The sequence below is a fragment of the Vombatus ursinus genome, unplaced genomic scaffold, assembly GCF_900497805.2.
Source record: "Vombatus ursinus unplaced genomic scaffold, bare-nosed wombat genome assembly UNPS02014403.1, whole genome shotgun sequence".
Classification (NCBI taxonomy): domain Eukaryota; kingdom Metazoa; phylum Chordata; class Mammalia; order Diprotodontia; family Vombatidae; genus Vombatus; species Vombatus ursinus.
This window is the reverse complement of record NW_020954181.1, coordinates 408790-426452: the sequence shown is the minus strand read 5'-3', so window position 1 is coordinate 426452 and position 17663 is coordinate 408790. Positions and strand designations below refer to the sequence as shown.

Below are 17663 nucleotides of genomic sequence, written 5' to 3'. Positions count from 1 at the left end.
TACCCTTAAGAATGGTGACAGTCTGATGAAATTCATTCTTTTATCCATTTCTAATTGTTTAGCATTATCAGTTTATTTTTTAATAAGTCAAAATGGAGTTGTCTCAATTGGTTACCATATTTTCTCATTTTGATCTTTATTTTAAGATATGTATATACACATATATATATCTGTATACAAAGTTGAAAAGACATAAATAGCTGGTTCAAAAAGAACTCACATTGGTAACCAGACACTTTCTGTCTGTTAAAATAAATCTCATTTTTAAATGTTATTAAGATTCCCATATCCAGCGTAATATGACTGTTCCAGAAGACGCAGGCATATTCAAGAAATATATTCATGAAGCTTTCCTATAGTTTACAAACCTTTAGGTTCTTTTGTCCATTATTCTTGAAGCCAGGTTTTCCAGGATATTTTATATTATTGCCAATGATATCAATCTTAGCATTGAAATAATAGATTATTAAAGTATATGCTATCTTCTTTATTTTCTCCTCTGCAACTGATTACAAAATCTGCAACTTACAAAAGGGACATCAGAAGTCAATGAGTCTGACTTCCTCATTTTACAAATGAGAAAAAAAGAGACTGAGAAAGGTTAAGTAACTTGCTCAGGGTCACACATCTAAGAATTCTCTGTGGTAGAATTCAAAGCCCAGTCTATCTGATTCCAAGGACAGCATTCAGCTCTCTATATTGCTATGTTATTCAGCACAGCAGGGTCCAGCAGACACAACAATATCAAGATCAGTTCAAATCAGAGTAAAGACATCAGTTAACTTGTAGCATTGGAGGCATGAGTTTTACCTCTTTACTTGAGGCTTCAGCACACAGTCCTTCCATGTGCATACCTTTCCACATATTTTCCTCACATGCACACCAATCTACTTGTGACCTCTGTGTTCATGCTCAATGCTGTGGGGTACATTTGAGGGAGGATGGTGGAAATGTTTTATAACTATGTTTTTTCACTGTGAAAATTTCAATAACTGCCTATGTTTTGAGTTGATTTTGTCATCTGGCTGATAATTCAAAGATAAACACATCAGTAGGGAATTGTAATCAAGTTTTAAGAATAGAGACCCACAGAATAACTTGAAACTGGAATACGTATTCCCTAGCTAAGAGGCTGACTTCTAAGAAGAAGAGTAGCTTTGACTATAGAATAAAAATTAACTCAGACAATTCCTTTATTTGCCTCTGCAAAGTCTTTTAGTCACAACTTCTTCACAATTCCTGTGGGTCCTATTTTTAAAAAAACTCCTCGCATTCTGAACTTAAAACACCAAAACACACACAAACACACATACAAACAAAAAAGAGTATTTCTGTGCACAAAGCAGAACAAGAAAAAATTCTAAATGAAACCACAAATCTCAATTTTAAAATGCTTGCTTTTGTAAAAATTTAACAATGTTTTAAACAAAATGTTTTTAAACAAATTGTCCATGTTACTTTCAAAATTACCCTGCTTGTCTGCGCTTTCTTCTATTCTTTTCTAGGAATTTTTAAAAATGTTACAATGGATAGCTTTTTTTCCCCTCGGCATCACTTCCGCGAGGCCCCAATCTCCACAAAATAGCACAGACACACTTTAAAAAGAGTGGGGGAAAATGCCAATTGTAACAAATAAGCATCACTAAGCAAAGAAAATTTACATAGTGACCATGTCCAAAAAGGTATGCCTCTGTTTGTGTTCACTACTTCCTTATTAGGAAGTGGATAACATACTTCATTGTAGGTCTTCTCAAGACTCGGTCATTGTATTGACTGATTTCTTGTCTTTTAAAATTGTCACTCTTTAAAATGCTGTTGTCCTTGTGTAAATTATATTCTTGGTTCTTCTCATTTCACTCTGCATCTGTACACATTACCAAGGATTTTCTAAAAGTATCTCTTCAATCATTTCTCCTGACACAATAATGTCCCATTACATTCATTTACCATAATTTGTTCAGGCATCACCCAACCATCTTAAGAGTCAAAACAAAGAAGCCCTAGGATCTAAAGATCATAGTTCTTTCTCTCTCTTCCCTTCCCTACCTCCCTCCATCTTTTGGGATGAAGTCTGTTCTGTTTTTGACCATTCCTTTCCCAGTACTATCCTCCTTCACGTCTATCTGTACACCCCATTCCAATTTGTTTACCTGCTGATTTTGATGAATTTCTGCACCAGAAAGACTTTGAGTATATTCAAAAGCCCATATTTGTTCATTTTAGATAAGAACAAGGTTTGTCTAATGTCCACGCTGCCTTTCACTTCCTGTTTGTCTACCATTCTCAAAACATTTCAATTATGACAAATAGCTAATTCCACCTTTTTCTTCTTCCTTTCAACACTAGTATATTCCTTTTACCTTCTTTTCTCTTTCTCTTTCAAAACTCTCAGAACATCAGTAATTTTCCTACTCAATCACCCAGGACTATTGTGTTTCTTATTTTCCTTCTTAAGGGAGACTTGTTTATTCTCCTCATGATTGTGTGTGTGTGTGTGTGTGTGTGTGTGTGTGTGTGTGTGTGTATACACTGAACCTACCTGTGGCAGTGTGGATAAAGATTATGGACCCTTTCTCAGAAAAAGTTTTTTTTAAAAATTAATTTAAATTAATTTGTTTTGAATTATCAACAATCACTTCCATAAGCTTCTGAACTTCAAATTTTTCTCCCTCTCTCTCCCTACCTCCCTCCCCAATTCGGCACACAACTGATATAGGCTATACATATACATCTCTGTTAAACATATTTTCACATTAATGATGTTGTAAGTAAGAATTAGAACCAATGGAAGGAACCACCAGAAAGAGGAAACAAAACACAACAGAGGAAAAAAAATAGAAAATAGTGTGCTTCAATCTGCATTCAAACTCCATAGTTGTTTCTTCTTTGTGGATAGCATTTTCCATCCTGAGGCCTTTGGAGATGTCTTAGATCCTTGCATTGCTGAGAAGGGCTAAGTCTATCAATATTAGTCATCACACAACATGGCTGTTACTGTGTACAATGTTGTCTTGGTTCTGCTCACTTCACTCAGCATCAGGCCATACAAGTCTTTCCAGGTTTTCTGAAGTCAGCCTGTTCACCATTTCTTATAGCACAATAGTATTCCATTACATTCATATACCACAACTTGTTCAGCCATTCCCCAGTTGATAGACATCCTCTCAATTTCCAATTCTTTGCCATCACAAAAAGGGCTGCTATAAATATTTTTGTGCATGTGGGTTCTTTTCCCATTTTTATGATCTCTTTGAGATACAGCCCGAGAAGTGCTATTGCTGGGTCAAAGGGTATCTTTGGGCATAATTCCAAATTGCTCTCCAAAATGGTTGGATCATTTCACAACTCCACCAACAATGCATTAGTGCTCCAATTTCCCCACATCTTGTCCAACATTTGTCATTTTCCTGTTTTGTCATGTTGGCCCATCTAATAGCTGTGCTGTGGTACCTCAGAGTTGTTTTGATTTGCATGTCTCTAATCAGTAGTGATTTAGAGAATTTTTTTTAAAAAAGTTTTTAAAAAGCATACAATAAAACACATAAGAATATGGGGGAAGACAAGTTACAATGAAATACAGTTGTCAAAAAAAATGAAAACAAGTTTATGGACTCCAAGTTAAGAATCCCAAAGTTACTAGAATATTAGCACTATATCAATATATGCTTCTTTTTAATTGCTCAAATAAATTTACCTTTCTAGGTCTCTCAGAAGACATTTGGTTATATGTCAAAGATCCTACTCATCTTTGGTCTTTCATCAAAAATACTTCAAAATCCTGTAGTACATTAAAGATTCATTTTTTCCCTCGTAAGATTATATTTAACTATATAGGATAAGCTATTCTGAGTTTTAAGCCTCTGTCCTTTGTCTTCTGAAATACTGCATTCTGTGATCTCATTAGGCAGCTAGGTGGTGCAGTGGTCAATGCCAAGTGGAGTCACAAAATTTGAGTTAAATCACTTAACTACTGTATACCTGTTTCCTCAACTGTAAAATGGGGATCACAAAGGCAGTTCTTAAAGCACCATGTAAGTACTATCATCATCATCATCACCATCACCATCACCATCACCACCACCACAACCGGCATCATCATCATCATCAGAGCTGCTAAGTCTTATGGGATCCTGGCTATAGTTCTTTAGTACCTAACTTTTTTCTTGATATCTATAGTATTTTTTTATATTAACATGAGAGCTCTGGTTTGTGTTCCCTCCTAATCATGGTCTTCGGGATTCGAGATTCTTAAATTCTCTCTCCTCAACCTCCTTCAAGTCAATTGTTTTTGAGATATATTCAAAATGGAATTCTATTTTTTGAATGTTTTTATTTTGTTCTAATATTTCTTAATAATAATGACAGCTAATACTAATAATAGCTAACATTTATACAGTGTTTTACAGCTTTTGAAGCACTTTATGTTTGTTATCTCATTTATCTGTACAATTCTGTGAAGTATAAGTGCTATTACTTTCCCCATATTACTGATGAGGAAACTGAGGACGAAAGAGGTGAAGTAACTTACCACACTAAATAAATGTCTGAGGCAAAATATGAACTGAGGTCTTCCTGACTCTAAATTCCATACTCAATATCCACTGTACCACCTAGTGACTGTACGATTTCTGTTTTGTCAATTCTAGCAGAGTCCAATTCTTGGGTAAGGCTTACCACTTTTTATTCTAAGCTACTTATTCTCATTCCAATTCTTTCCCCCAGAATCTTATTTCATTTTTTTCTGGCTTCATTTCTTCTAGGTATTTGTTATTCTTGTGGAAAATCCATTTTTTATCTTTGATTCTCTGCTTGTAACTGTTTTTATGTTACACTCTTTTCTGGGGGGAGGGGAATCTTTAGATTGTAAAACTAGTGTTTTCTTTGTCTTATTCATGTGTCTGTCCAGTCTTAGTCAATACACTGGGGCTTTGTGCCAGGGCCAGGCTCCATTATCTTGCTAAATTATTGGGTAGGGTGATCAGCCCTGCTTAGTCTTGCCCTGAGTCTCCTGGACTTTTCTGCTGACCTCTACATTCTGTGATCAAAGATCACAGAATCCCCCTGGATCTTTGAGTTTCAGTGCTCTTGATCTTCAGGGCCCTCTTTGGCATCTCAGAAGAAAAGTAGGACCTCAGCGCTCCTACTTCTGGGTTGTCTTGGCAACACCATGCTGCTTGACACTATATTGGTTGTTGTCCATTGCTGTTCCCTAGACTAGTAAAGATTTCCAATATGGGGCTTTCTGATGACCCCTGGGACTTTCTGAGGGGGGTTCTCCATTCTTGCTGTTTCTGAAACAGACCTTTTCAGGGTACACATCACAACTCTGGTCATACTAGCGCTAGGTTTGCTGGAGGGGTACCCTTTTCTACTGCCTGTGGGATTCTGGACAACTTTTTGTGCAGCTCTGGAGTGAAAGAAGCCACTTAAATTAGTTTCTCATTAAATTTCTTGATCATTATTTTGTCTGATGTGAACTTCAAGAATTTGTGGGACGAAGTATCTAAGAGCTAGATGGTTCATATCCATTCAGATAGCCATCTTGGCAGGAAGTCCTGAAAACCATTTTAGGATTTTATTTTATGAATTGCTATGGCCAAACAAAATCACCAAAAAGCTAACTTATAAGTCTCTCCACACAATCTACATAGGTAGATTGGTTCTTGGAGAGCAAATAGTATATCATGGAATCTGCATTCAAAGCCTTTCTAACATTCAAGAACCTTTCAGAATTCATACCCAAATGACATAGACTTCAATAACCATAGATAACTTCCATGTTATAACGAGGCATCAGAGGGGATATAAAGGAGAGAATAAGTAAAGGAAGGAGAAAGGGTCAGCAACAGAGTGAATATAACTATTTATATGAGGGAATAAAACTGTGAGCAAAAAAAAAAAATTATATAGTTGTAAGATAAAGACTATCTGATTATTTTCATGTATGACCAAAATAAAAATCTATGGGTTCCACAGTTAATAAAAGAGTTGTGGCCTTTAGTTTTCTAGTATGTAAAATAAGAGGTTTGAAGTAGATGGGTTATATCTATGTGACTGTAAGAGACTATAAAACAAATTGTAATTTAAGGAGTTATAATAATTTACTTACAGCATGAACTACTCTGGTCCTGTCTGATGTCCAGCAAGGAAAAATTAATACTTATAAGATTACAAAACAAAACCAGAAGAAAAAATGATATCATATGCCCCAAAATATCTACAGCAGAACTTCCTGGTCAATGTAAAAAACAGGCAACAAGGTAGAGGCCCATAGAACCAGAAAGGCTAAAAAAATTATATGAATGTAACGCAAGATAGTATACTGAGTCATATAAAAGATCCAGAGAAGGATAAGAAGATTTATATGAGATACAATGAATAGGAGCAGGTAAAAATATATACAATGATTTTTAACAAAATCAACCCCCAAAATTGTCTCAATACTATGTAATTATAATGAAATGTACCTCCCTTCTCTATGAGATTGATTAAAGGTGTAGAATATTGCACATAGCATCAGATTTAGTCAATATGTTCATTAGTTTAATTATATGGCAATTTTTCTCTTTCATTTTACACATTGTTGTAAACGATGGCTTATTAGATAGAGAATGGGATAGTGATATCATTGATATAGTGATCATCAAATGAAGATAATGTAAAAATAAGATGTTCATTAAAAAAAGTTTTTTTTAAAGAAAGAAAATAAGGCTAGGAAGGAGATTTAAAAACAAGCAGAATTTTTCAAAAAAGAACAGAATTTGAAACAATTTTTTAAAAAATATACAAAAGACATTAAAAAAGGAAAATAGTGAAAGTTTTCCTTATCGAGTTAAGGATAAATGGATTTAAAATGAGATGCATAATATTTTTTTCATAAATGCTATGTAATTAGTTACTAAGAGAGGTTCTTGAACCTCAAATTGCATACATTTTTTTAAAATTCTAATGGAGAATTTGTAAAGGCATGTTTATAAAAATAGGGTCTCTGATCTACAAACATTTAAATTTGTCTTTTCTAAGAATTTGGCACATTATTTGAATCCTTAAATTTTCTCAATGCTTCAAGATTCAAAAATCTTTAAGAACAAGAAAATTAAAATTCCCTCCATTATGTCTATCATACATACTGCTACACAGAACTAAGTATTTGTTGTAGATGAAGCACAAACAATAGCATCCTCTTAGTTCAGTTTGATGATGGCACTCAAGAGTCACTGCATTTAACAAAGGAGGTTTACTTTGCCCTAAAACAATATTGTTACACAATAAGGACACAGTGGCACTAAGCTTCTCTAGATATAGTCCCCCTCATCTTGTCTCTATCAAGAAATCCATTTGGCCAGTAAGTCATCAGGATGTGGCAATTTGCATGGTATCAGGCACCCATCAAGTCTGAAAGGCCCAGATTACGTAATACATGATTGGGAATTTTCATGCCTCTCAACCAGGAAACTGTATCAGAGAATCTGGGGCCAAAGGAAGTTGCATCAAGAATATGCTAGCCCTATCACAATACAACTCTCGATCTTTCCAAGTAAAGCCGTGTAGTCAGTTATTGAAACATTTATGAATTAACAAACATGCCCAATTTTAATTGAGATTTTCAACTAAGAGTTCTTATGGTAATAATTTAATCATCCCAATGCCACCCTGGTGACAAGAGTCCCTGACCTTAGCTTGGCTAGTTTTCAAACAGAGTCTACTGCCAATACTGAAAACCTCTCCAGGGGGTTTTCAGAACCTGACATTTTGGGCTCTGATGGCACAGAATTCAAGACTAGTAGTTTACCATGGAACATAAAGCATTTTAATGGGTTCACTACACTGATAGAAATATAAAATATGTTTAAAATGATCACATGATTGGAACCACTGATAATTTTTTTCATTAAAAATTATCAGAAAAAGCAGGTAGAAATTTAGGCCATTTATGTATGTATTGGATTTAAAATCCAAATATGACAGTTGTACATAACTATTTTTACTTTTATTCCTTTGAATGTATTTTTATGGATAAACTTGTTGGTAATTAATTACTACTAGATCCCTTCTCCCATTGGTGAGTTCCTCCTGGGGACTCCATTTTAGGAAGGAGCTCAAACCAGTCAACTTTCATTATCCTTCATTACCATCCTCCCCCTGCTGGTAACTTTCCAGATTTCAACACAGTGTCCCTGTGCATATACTCTACCCCTCCTCCCTGCAATACTTTCTCAACTTGAGCTCCCTTTTTTGGTTTATGTTCCCTTGTTAAAATGTAAGCTCCTTAAGGACAAGAGACTGTTGTTCCTTTTGGCTGTATCTGTAGTGCTTTTATAGAAATGATTTTTGCCTTTTCTCACTCACTGTTGAAAACATAACTCTCCAATATCTTTTTTTTGCTACATTACGATACATTGCTGTCATTTAAATATTATGTGATAAAAGTGAATTGACTAATTCCATTTTTATACATATATAACACAATATACATATATACAGACATACATATGTTCCAGTTATGAATACAGTAACATTATGAGAACCTAAAAATCATTTTTTCTAGTGTAAGAAAGAGAATCAATAAGAATTATTTATGAAACATAAATTCAGGAGATAAATTTCCTTTCTTGATTAAAGAATTCCATTTTCATAACTAAATAAATAAGTGAAAATCAATTTAAAACTACAAAATATATATTTAACTTTCTATTTAGTCACTTTCAATTTACTTAACTACTTTTAAGTTAAAAAAATAGTATTAAAGCTTCTAAAAATGGGAATGTTTTATTTTTGCTTTCTCCATGTTTATCTCCAAGAAGTACGGGGGTTTGTGGCCACTGAATATGTCACATAGAATGAAAATAATTAAATGAAAACCTGATCTCTCTGGCAAATGACTGTCATGATTCATACAAAAAGAAAAAAACAAGTTTATCCTTTCTATTTGCTACCATAATTACTTTATAGCATCATAAATAGTTATGATACAGTTATTTTAAGCATCGTATAAATGGCTATGTTTTCTTTACTCTCAGAAAAAAGGAGATAGTAGTCTTTACAATCAGTATCATAAAGACTTCTAGTAGAGCTAAGGGTGGTATTTTTTTTAACCTCTTCTGCCAATCCAAATCATTACTATGTTATATTTTTGCATTCCAAGATAATGGACACCTCAAGATTCAAGTGTTGGAAACATTAGTTTAGAGAGAAAGGCTTTGAAAACATCAGATTTAAAATCATCTTTTAAATTAGCTAAGACAACACAAATCATTAAGAATCAATCTCCATCTTATCCCCTCCCTGCCAACCTCCTCTCCCCACATCTTGCTAGCCCAGTCTGGAAATACTGAGATTATTACATGAGGGCTACTCATAAGCATGAGAACTTTGACCTGCTATGTTTCTGAAATGGGTTGGTTCTCACTCAGGGTTCAACACATTAAAATCTGAGCTGCATGCAGACACCTGATCACATAGCCCACTGTGATTTAGAATTCCTAAGCTCAAGACACCTGCCAGCTTCAGCCTCCAAGAACTGAGATTAAAGGTGTATGCCACCACACCCACCTCTACTGACTTAGAGTAACTGCATACAACATTATGCAGCTGTGTTCCTCACTGCTCCTTAGAAAAACAATATTTATATGGGAAGCATTCCACTCCATAAATATTTGTTAGATGGATGAAGTAATGAATGGATCAACCCAGGAGAAGGCATACAGGAAAATTTGAGGCTATCTTTCCCCCTCATCATCAGTCAGCAGAAAAAGATGTTTAAAACAAAACATTTATTCTTTGAATCACACAGTGAACTGAGAACAAAAAAAAGGAACAAAAGAAAAAAGGAACAAAAATGAACAACTTAAACACACAGGCAGACAATCAGAGAAGACAATGCCATACATCACTCCTTGAGAGTATTCAGTGTCACTTCAGTACTTTCTTTGAAGTATCAGAATTTCTTAGAATGTCACATACCCACAAATTATATTAGAGTTGATTTTTTTAAAGTAGTTCAAAGTCAATATAAATGATCTATAATAAGTGATTGTAACATTAGTAATAGAGAAATAACTGAAAAAAATATCAGCTTTCTTTCATGATTTGGGAATGATAGAAATAGACATTGTAAAATGAGTCAATGTGAGAGGATTTTAAAATTAAATTTAAAATAAATTTAAATTAAAACAAATTTAAAAATACATGTGATACCATTTTGAATTATCTGCAACACCATACCAAAGACACACAAATCATGGTATGGCATGTATGTCTGAGAGAAAACTAAACACAAAAAACTAAACACATACTTCTATGCTGAGATTGGTGAAAAGAATAAGCTTTACTCCGTTCTGGAGAGTAACTTCTGCTGCTGACACTGGAGCCAGATCTGCTGTGAGGAGAATCTTTTCGATTTACAGGAGATTCCCGGAAGAATGGATTTTCCCTTTTATGAGGAGATCGTTCTCTCACGAAATGGGAAGAGTAGAAACCTTTTCTTCTAAAGCCATCTCTAGTGTCCCTTTGGAGAGAATAAAAAATTTTTTTTTACTATACTTTTTTTAAAAACACAAAGCAAAATAAGTGACAATGATTACTTTATAAGTAGCACTTTATATAATACTTATAAGGCCCATCAGTTCACTTCCACGTAAGTTTTGGTGCCCCTATAAAATCCGACTACGAGACAGGAAAATGTTATAGCATCTATTGCTACTGCTTCACATTTTGGACTGAACAAATCTTGAAGAAATAGCTATTATATTCTAAACAAATATTAAAGAATCCATAGCAAAAAGGAATGCAAAAACGTTAGAAGATTGGAAGAGGAAGAAGTAACTTCAAAGGCCATCTGATCCAATCCTAGACACTTTACAGATGAGGTAACTGATGACTAGTAACTTAAATGACTTGCCAAAGGTCACAAAGGAAATGAGTTCTTCAACCTGCCTACCACCCCGCATGTAAAACGACTTTGTTAGAACCATTAGACACAAAAGAGTATCTATCCTACTCTTTTTTTGGTCATTTTATTGATACCAGTAAATTCCTTCTAAGCCTCATGTTAAATCAATCTTTCACCAAAACAAAGAAAAACAAGTAAACAAAACAGATTAAAAGGCTACCTCATTGAACAGTACATTCAAATTTCAGAGAGGGACAGCACTTCTCACCTTCTGGAGAAAAATGCATTTCATTCCGTTTTCTACTACCCAAAGTGATCACTGATATTCATCTGAGTTCATGTTCCTTTCAGTATAGTTTTTAATTACTTTACTAGAGTCATTATGTATTTAAGGCTCTTGGATCTGCTTACGTTGCTGCATTCATATTTCTTTCTTGAGATGCAATAGTTTTCCTTTACTTTCATGTACCAGATTTTGTTCTGCTCTTTCCCTAAAAATGGCCCACATACAGTTTCCACTTCTTTGCTACTACAAAAAGTACTTCTGTGACTATCAGCTATCTGAGAATTTTCTTCCCCTGACCAGCTTTGGTTAAATGAGTAATTATTTCAGTATTCCTTTAAAGAACACTTTATAAGTGTATTTATGCAATTCCTAAGTGTGTTTTGGTTAGGTTAACTCTCAAATGCACTATGTATTTTGTAGTTATTTTTAAATGAATTTTTTTTATTTCCTTAGTTTTTATTAGTATATATAGATATTAGTGCATACAGAAATGCTTGTGATTTCTATGGATTTATTTTGTATCCTGCTAACTTACTTAAGTTTTTAATCATTTCTACTGGAGTTGACTTCTACCAGCCAAGATGGCAGACTAAGCAGTCCACTCTCCAATACTGACCTCTGAAAAGAACAAAAAATAGTGCCCCAAGAAAAATCCTGAAACAGCGGAGCCAACAAAAAGACTGGGTGGAGCAGTCTTTCAGCACAGAAAACTTGGAGGATCAGCAAAAAAGGTCCATTTCTCTCTGGTAAAAGGGAAGTACACTCCAGGACATGAAGTGTCCCAGCAAGCCAGCAGCAAACCCCACATCAGCAAACCAACAGGAGATCCTGAGCCCCAGGGTGGCGGAGCAGGCAAAAGCCAACACCACGACTCTCCACTAGGATGCCCCACGTGTTTTAGCATAGCCAGGGAAACTGGCACATTCCAGCTCAGAGAACTACCACATGTTTCAGTGCCGCCCTGAGCAGGTAGGCATCCCCTAGTGGGCAGACACCCCCGGGTTTCAACACAGCCCAAGGACAGCAGGTGTCTTCCATCTGCTGGACCTCGCTGTGATCAGGCACAGCCCTAGGCAGGTAGGCATCCTCCAGCAGCAGGACTTCACAGAGCTCCAGTGCAGACCTAGGGAAATGTAGAAAAACCCCACCTGGCCTCAGCACATCCCAGATATCACCACTAGGACCCCAGCTCAGCACCAGGTAAGCTGCCAGATACTTATAGCCTCTGGCTAATAGCACCTGAGGTCCTAGCACACAAAGCCAGTGACTAGGACCCTGGCCCCAAGCACAAGAAGCTTGGGACAGAACCTCCTGTACTCCAGCAAGCGATCTCAACTTTAAAAACCAGGAAACAAGCAAACAACATGAGCAAAAAGCCGAACTGAACACTGACCATAGACAATCTCTATGAGGAAAGGAAAGATAAAAACACAAACTCAGAAGGGAACAACACTGTCAATATACCTATATCTGAAATCTCAAAGGAGAATATGAATTGGTCTCAAGCCCAAAAAGCCTTCCTGGAAGAGCTTAAGAAGGATTTCAAAAGTCAAATAAGCAATGTATTAGAAAAATTGGGAAAAGAAATGAGAAGTAGGCAAGAGAGAAGAGTCAATAGCTTGGAAAAGTAAAGGCAAAAGTTGACTGATGAAAAAAATTCCTTAAAAAATACAATTGGCCAAAGGGAAAAAGAGGTACAAAAATTCAGTGAAGAGAAGAACTCCTTAAAAAGTGGAATTGGGAAAGGAGGTACAAAAGCTAACTGAAGAAAAGAATTCATTAAAAATTAGAAATGGTCAAGTGGAAGCTAATGACTCTATGAAACCTAAAGAATCAGTCAAACAAAATCAAAAGGATGAAAAAATAGAAGAAAGTGTAAAATACCTCACAGGAAAAACAACTGACCTGGACAACAGATCCAGGAGAAATAATTTAAAAACTATTGGTCTATCTGAAAGCCATGACAGGGGGAAAAAAAAAAGAGCCTGGATAGCATCTTTTAAGAAATTATCAAGGAAAACTGCCCTAATATTCTAGAACCAGAGGGTAAAATTGTCATCGAAAGAATCCACTGATCATCTCTTGAAAGACAACCCAAAATGAAAACTTTAAGGAATATTGTAGCCAAATTCCAAATCATCAGGTCAAGGAGAAAATACTGTAAACAATCGGAAAAGAAAAAAGCCAAATTAAATATTGTGGAACTACAGTCAGGATTACACAGGACCTTGCAGCTTCTACATTTAAGGATCAGAGAGCTTAGAATATGATATTCCAGAAGGCAAAGGAGCTTAGATTACAACCAAGAATCAACTATCCAGCAAAATTGAGCATAATCTTTCCAGGGAGGACATTGACATTCAATGAAACTTCCAAACTATCCTGATGAAAAAGCTAGAGCTGAACAGAAAATTCAATCTTCAAATACAAGACTCAAGAGAAGCATAAAAAGGTAAACATGAAAGGAAAAACAACAACAACAACAACAACAAAATATAATTGAGTAATGGTTAAACTGTTTACATCCCTACATGGGAAGAAGATACTTGTAACTCTTGAGAACTGTACAAACTGTATGAACTGTAGACATAGGGTGTGGGTATAAGCTGACATTGATGTGATGATTTAAAAGAGAAAATTACTGGGGTAGGAAAAAAAGGATTGTACCATGAGAAAATGAAAAGACGAAGCAGAAAAGAGCAAATTACATCACATGAAGAGGGCCAAAGATCTATTAGAGTAGAGGGAAAGAAGGGAGGAAGAGGAGCATTGTTCGAACCTTACTGACATAGGATTTGGTTCAAGGAGGGAATGACATACACACTCAGGCATAGAAATCTAACTTACCTTATAGGTAGTAAGAGGGGAAAAGGGAAAGAAAAGGGGGTGGAAGGGAAGGAAGAAGTAGTAAGTGAAAAGGAAGAGAAAAGGGAGGGGGCTGACAGAAGGCAGGGCAGATTGAGGGAGGCAATGGTCAAAAGCAAAACTCTAGTGAGGAGGGAAAGGGAGAAAGGAGAAAGAAAAGCATAAAAAGGGGTAGGGGGAAGATGGAGAGAAAGACACAGATAGTAATCATAACTGTGAAAGGGAATGGGAAGAACTCTCCCATAAAACGGAAATGGATAGCAGAATGGTTTAATAACCATAATTCTACAAAATGTAGTTTACAAGAAACATTTAAAACATAGGAATATACACAGGGTAAAGGTAAAAGGCTGGAGCAGAATATACTGTTGAAGTAAAAAAAGCAGAGGTAGCAATCCAGATCTCAGACAAAGCAAAAGCAAAAACAGATCTAATTAAAAGAGATAAGGAAGGAAATTACATCCTGCTAAAAGGCACCACAGACAATGAAGTAATATCATTACTAAACATATATGCACCAAGTGGTATAGCATCCAAATTCTTAGAGAAGTTCAGGAAGATACAGGAAGAAATAGACAGCAAAACTATACCAGTAGGGGACAAAAACCTCTCCCTCTCTGGACTAGATGAATCTAACCACAAAATAAACAAGAAAGAAGTTAAGGAGGTAAATAGAATTTTGGGAAAGTTAGATAAGGTAGACCTCTGGGGAAAACTGAATGGGTATAGAAAGGAATATACCTTTTTCTCAGTGGTACATGGCACCTACACAAAAACTGACCATGTACTAGGCATAAAAACCTCATACTCCAATGCATAAAGGCAGAAATATTAAGTGTATCTTTTTCAGATCACGAAATAATAAAAATTACCTGCAATAAGGGGCCATAGAAAGATAGGCTAAAAACTAATTGGAAGCTAAATAATCTAATCCTAAAGAATGAGTCAAACAACAAACCACAGAAACAATAACTTCATCCAAGAGAATGACAATGAGACACCATACTAAAACTTGTGAGATGCAACCAAACCAGTTTTTAGGGGAAATTTTATATCACTAAATGCTTACATGAATAAAACAGAGAAAGATCAATGAATTGACCAAGCAACTAAAAAAGCTAGAAAAAGAACGAATTAAAAATCCCCAATTAAATACCAAAATAGGAATTCTGAAAATCAAAGGAGAGATTAATAAAATTGAAATAAAGAGTTGGTTTTATGAAACAAACAAAAAAACCCCAGATAAACCCATTAATTTGATTTTTTAAAAAAGAAAACCAAATTACCAGTATAAAAAAAAAGGGTGAATTCACCACGAATGAAGAGAAAATTAAAACAATGATTAGAAATTGTTTTGCCCAACTGTATGACAATAAATCTAACAATCTAAGTGAAATGGATGATTACTTACAATAATAGGTTAAGAGAAGAGGAAATAAAATACTTAACCCCATTTCAGAAAAAGAAATGAAATGAAATGAAACAAGCCATCAATGAAGTCCCTAAGAAAAAATATCCAGAGCCAGATGGATTTAAAGGTGAATTCTGCCAAACAGTTAAAGATTAACTAATCATAATACTATATAAATTATTTGGAAAACAGGCAAAGAAGGAGCCAGACCAAATGCTTTTTATCAAATATAGTGCTGATACCTAAACCAGGAAGAGCCGAAACAGAGAAAGAAAAGTATATATCAATTTCCCTAACAAATACAGATGCAAAAAATTTACAGCAACTTATCATGAGAATAATATACTATGACCAGGTGGGATGCACGTCAGGAATGCAGGACTGAGTTCAATATTAGGAAAACTAACAGCATAATTGGCCACAGCCATAACAAAACCAACAGAAATCATATGATTATCTCAATAGATGCAGAAAAAGCTTTTGACAAACTACAACACCCATTCCTATTAAAAACACTAGAGAGCATAGGAATAAACAGAGTTTTCCTTAAAATGAAAAGTAGCATCTATCTAAAACCATCAACAAGCATTATATGTAATGGGGATAAGCTAGAAGCATTTTGAAGAAGATCATGGGTGAAAAAAGAATGTTCATTATCACCACTCATTCAATATTGTACTACAAATGTTAGCTTTAGCAATAAAAGAAAAAGAAATTGAAGGAATTAGAATAAGCAATGAAGAGACAAAACAATCACTCTTTGAAGAAGATACAATGGTATACTTAGAGAATCCTAGAGAATCAACAAAAAAAATTACTTGAAATAATTAGCAAAGTTGCAGGATATAAAATAAACCGACATAAGTCACTGGCATTTCTGTATATTACTAACAAAGCACAGCAGTAAGAGATAGAAAGAGAAACTCCATTTAAAGTAATACAGACACTATAAAATATTTGGGAGTCTACCTGCCAGGACAAGCCCAGAAACTATATGAACACAATTACATAACACTTTTCATACAAATTAAGTCAGATGTAAACAAGTGAAAAACTATCAGTTGCTCATGAGTAGGCCAAGCAAATATAATAAAAATGACAACTGTACCTAAATTAATTTATTTATTCAGTGCCATACTAATCAAACTATCAAAAATTATTTTATAGAGCTAGAAAAATAATAACAACATTCATCTGGAAGAATAAAAGATCCAGAATATATAAAGGGAATTTTTTAAAAGAAATGCAAGGAAAGGTGGCTGAGCCATACGAGATCTAAAACTGTATTATAAACCATCAACCATCAAAACTATTTGGCTAAGAAACAGAGCAGTGGATCAGTGGAACAGGTTAAGTACACAAGACACAGCAGTCAATGACTATAGTAATCTACTGTTTGATAAACCCAAAGACTCCAGCTTCTGGGACATGAACTCACTATTTGACCAACTGGGAAAACTGCAGAACAGTATAGCAGAAACAAGGCATAGACCAGTAACTTACACTCATAAATTGAAACTAGAAGCAAATTAGTAGAGCAAGGAATCCCGTCAAATCTACAGGGAATGGAAGAATTTATGATGAAACAAGAGAAAGAGAATATTATAAAATGCAAAAACAAATAATTTTTATTATATTAAATTAAAAAGGTTTTGCTCAAATAAACCCAATGCAACCAAGTTAGAAGTGAAACAGAAAGCTGGGAAACAATTTTTATTGTCAGTGTCTCTGTTAAAGGCCTCATTTCTAAAATATACAGAGAACTGAGTCAAATTTTTAAGAATATAAATCATTCCTCAATTGATAAATGGTCAAAGGATATGAACACCCAGTTTTCAGAGGAAGAAATTAATGTTATCTATAGTAATATGAAAAAATGCTCTAAATTACTATTGATTAGAGAAATGCAAATTAAAAACTCTGAAGTAAATGATGAATGTTGAAGAAAATGTTGGAAAATTGGAACATTACTGTGATGGGGTGCTTGGGTGCTTGTGCTTGTAGTTGGACCCCAATTTCTCCCTAGCCTCAGAAACACTGTCTCTGACAACCACTCCCCAGCCCAAGGACTGTGTGCCTAGCAATCACTCATGTGTGGGCCCCAGCACGACCCTTATCTCTCTCCCTGGTGCAGCTGCACAAAGCTGGGTGAGAGAGTGCTGGGCTGCTCAGGCCCCATCCCTCAGATCATGTCTCTGGAAGCCTCCCAA

General features: G+C 35.1%; 1 protein-coding gene across 2 annotated transcripts in view; it reads right to left on the bottom strand.

Annotated features, from left to right (window-relative positions):
- The window catches only part of PPHLN1 (periphilin 1), a 167325-nt gene that overhangs the window by 72182 nt on the left and 77480 nt on the right, over positions 1–17663 (bottom strand). For both annotated transcript variants that reach the window (XM_027861041.1, XM_027861040.1), the window contains one exon: positions 10296–10507. In XM_027861041.1, coding sequence (XP_027716842.1) covers positions 10296–10507 — 212 coding nt within the window. The remainder of the gene's footprint in view (positions 1–10295; positions 10508–17663) is intronic.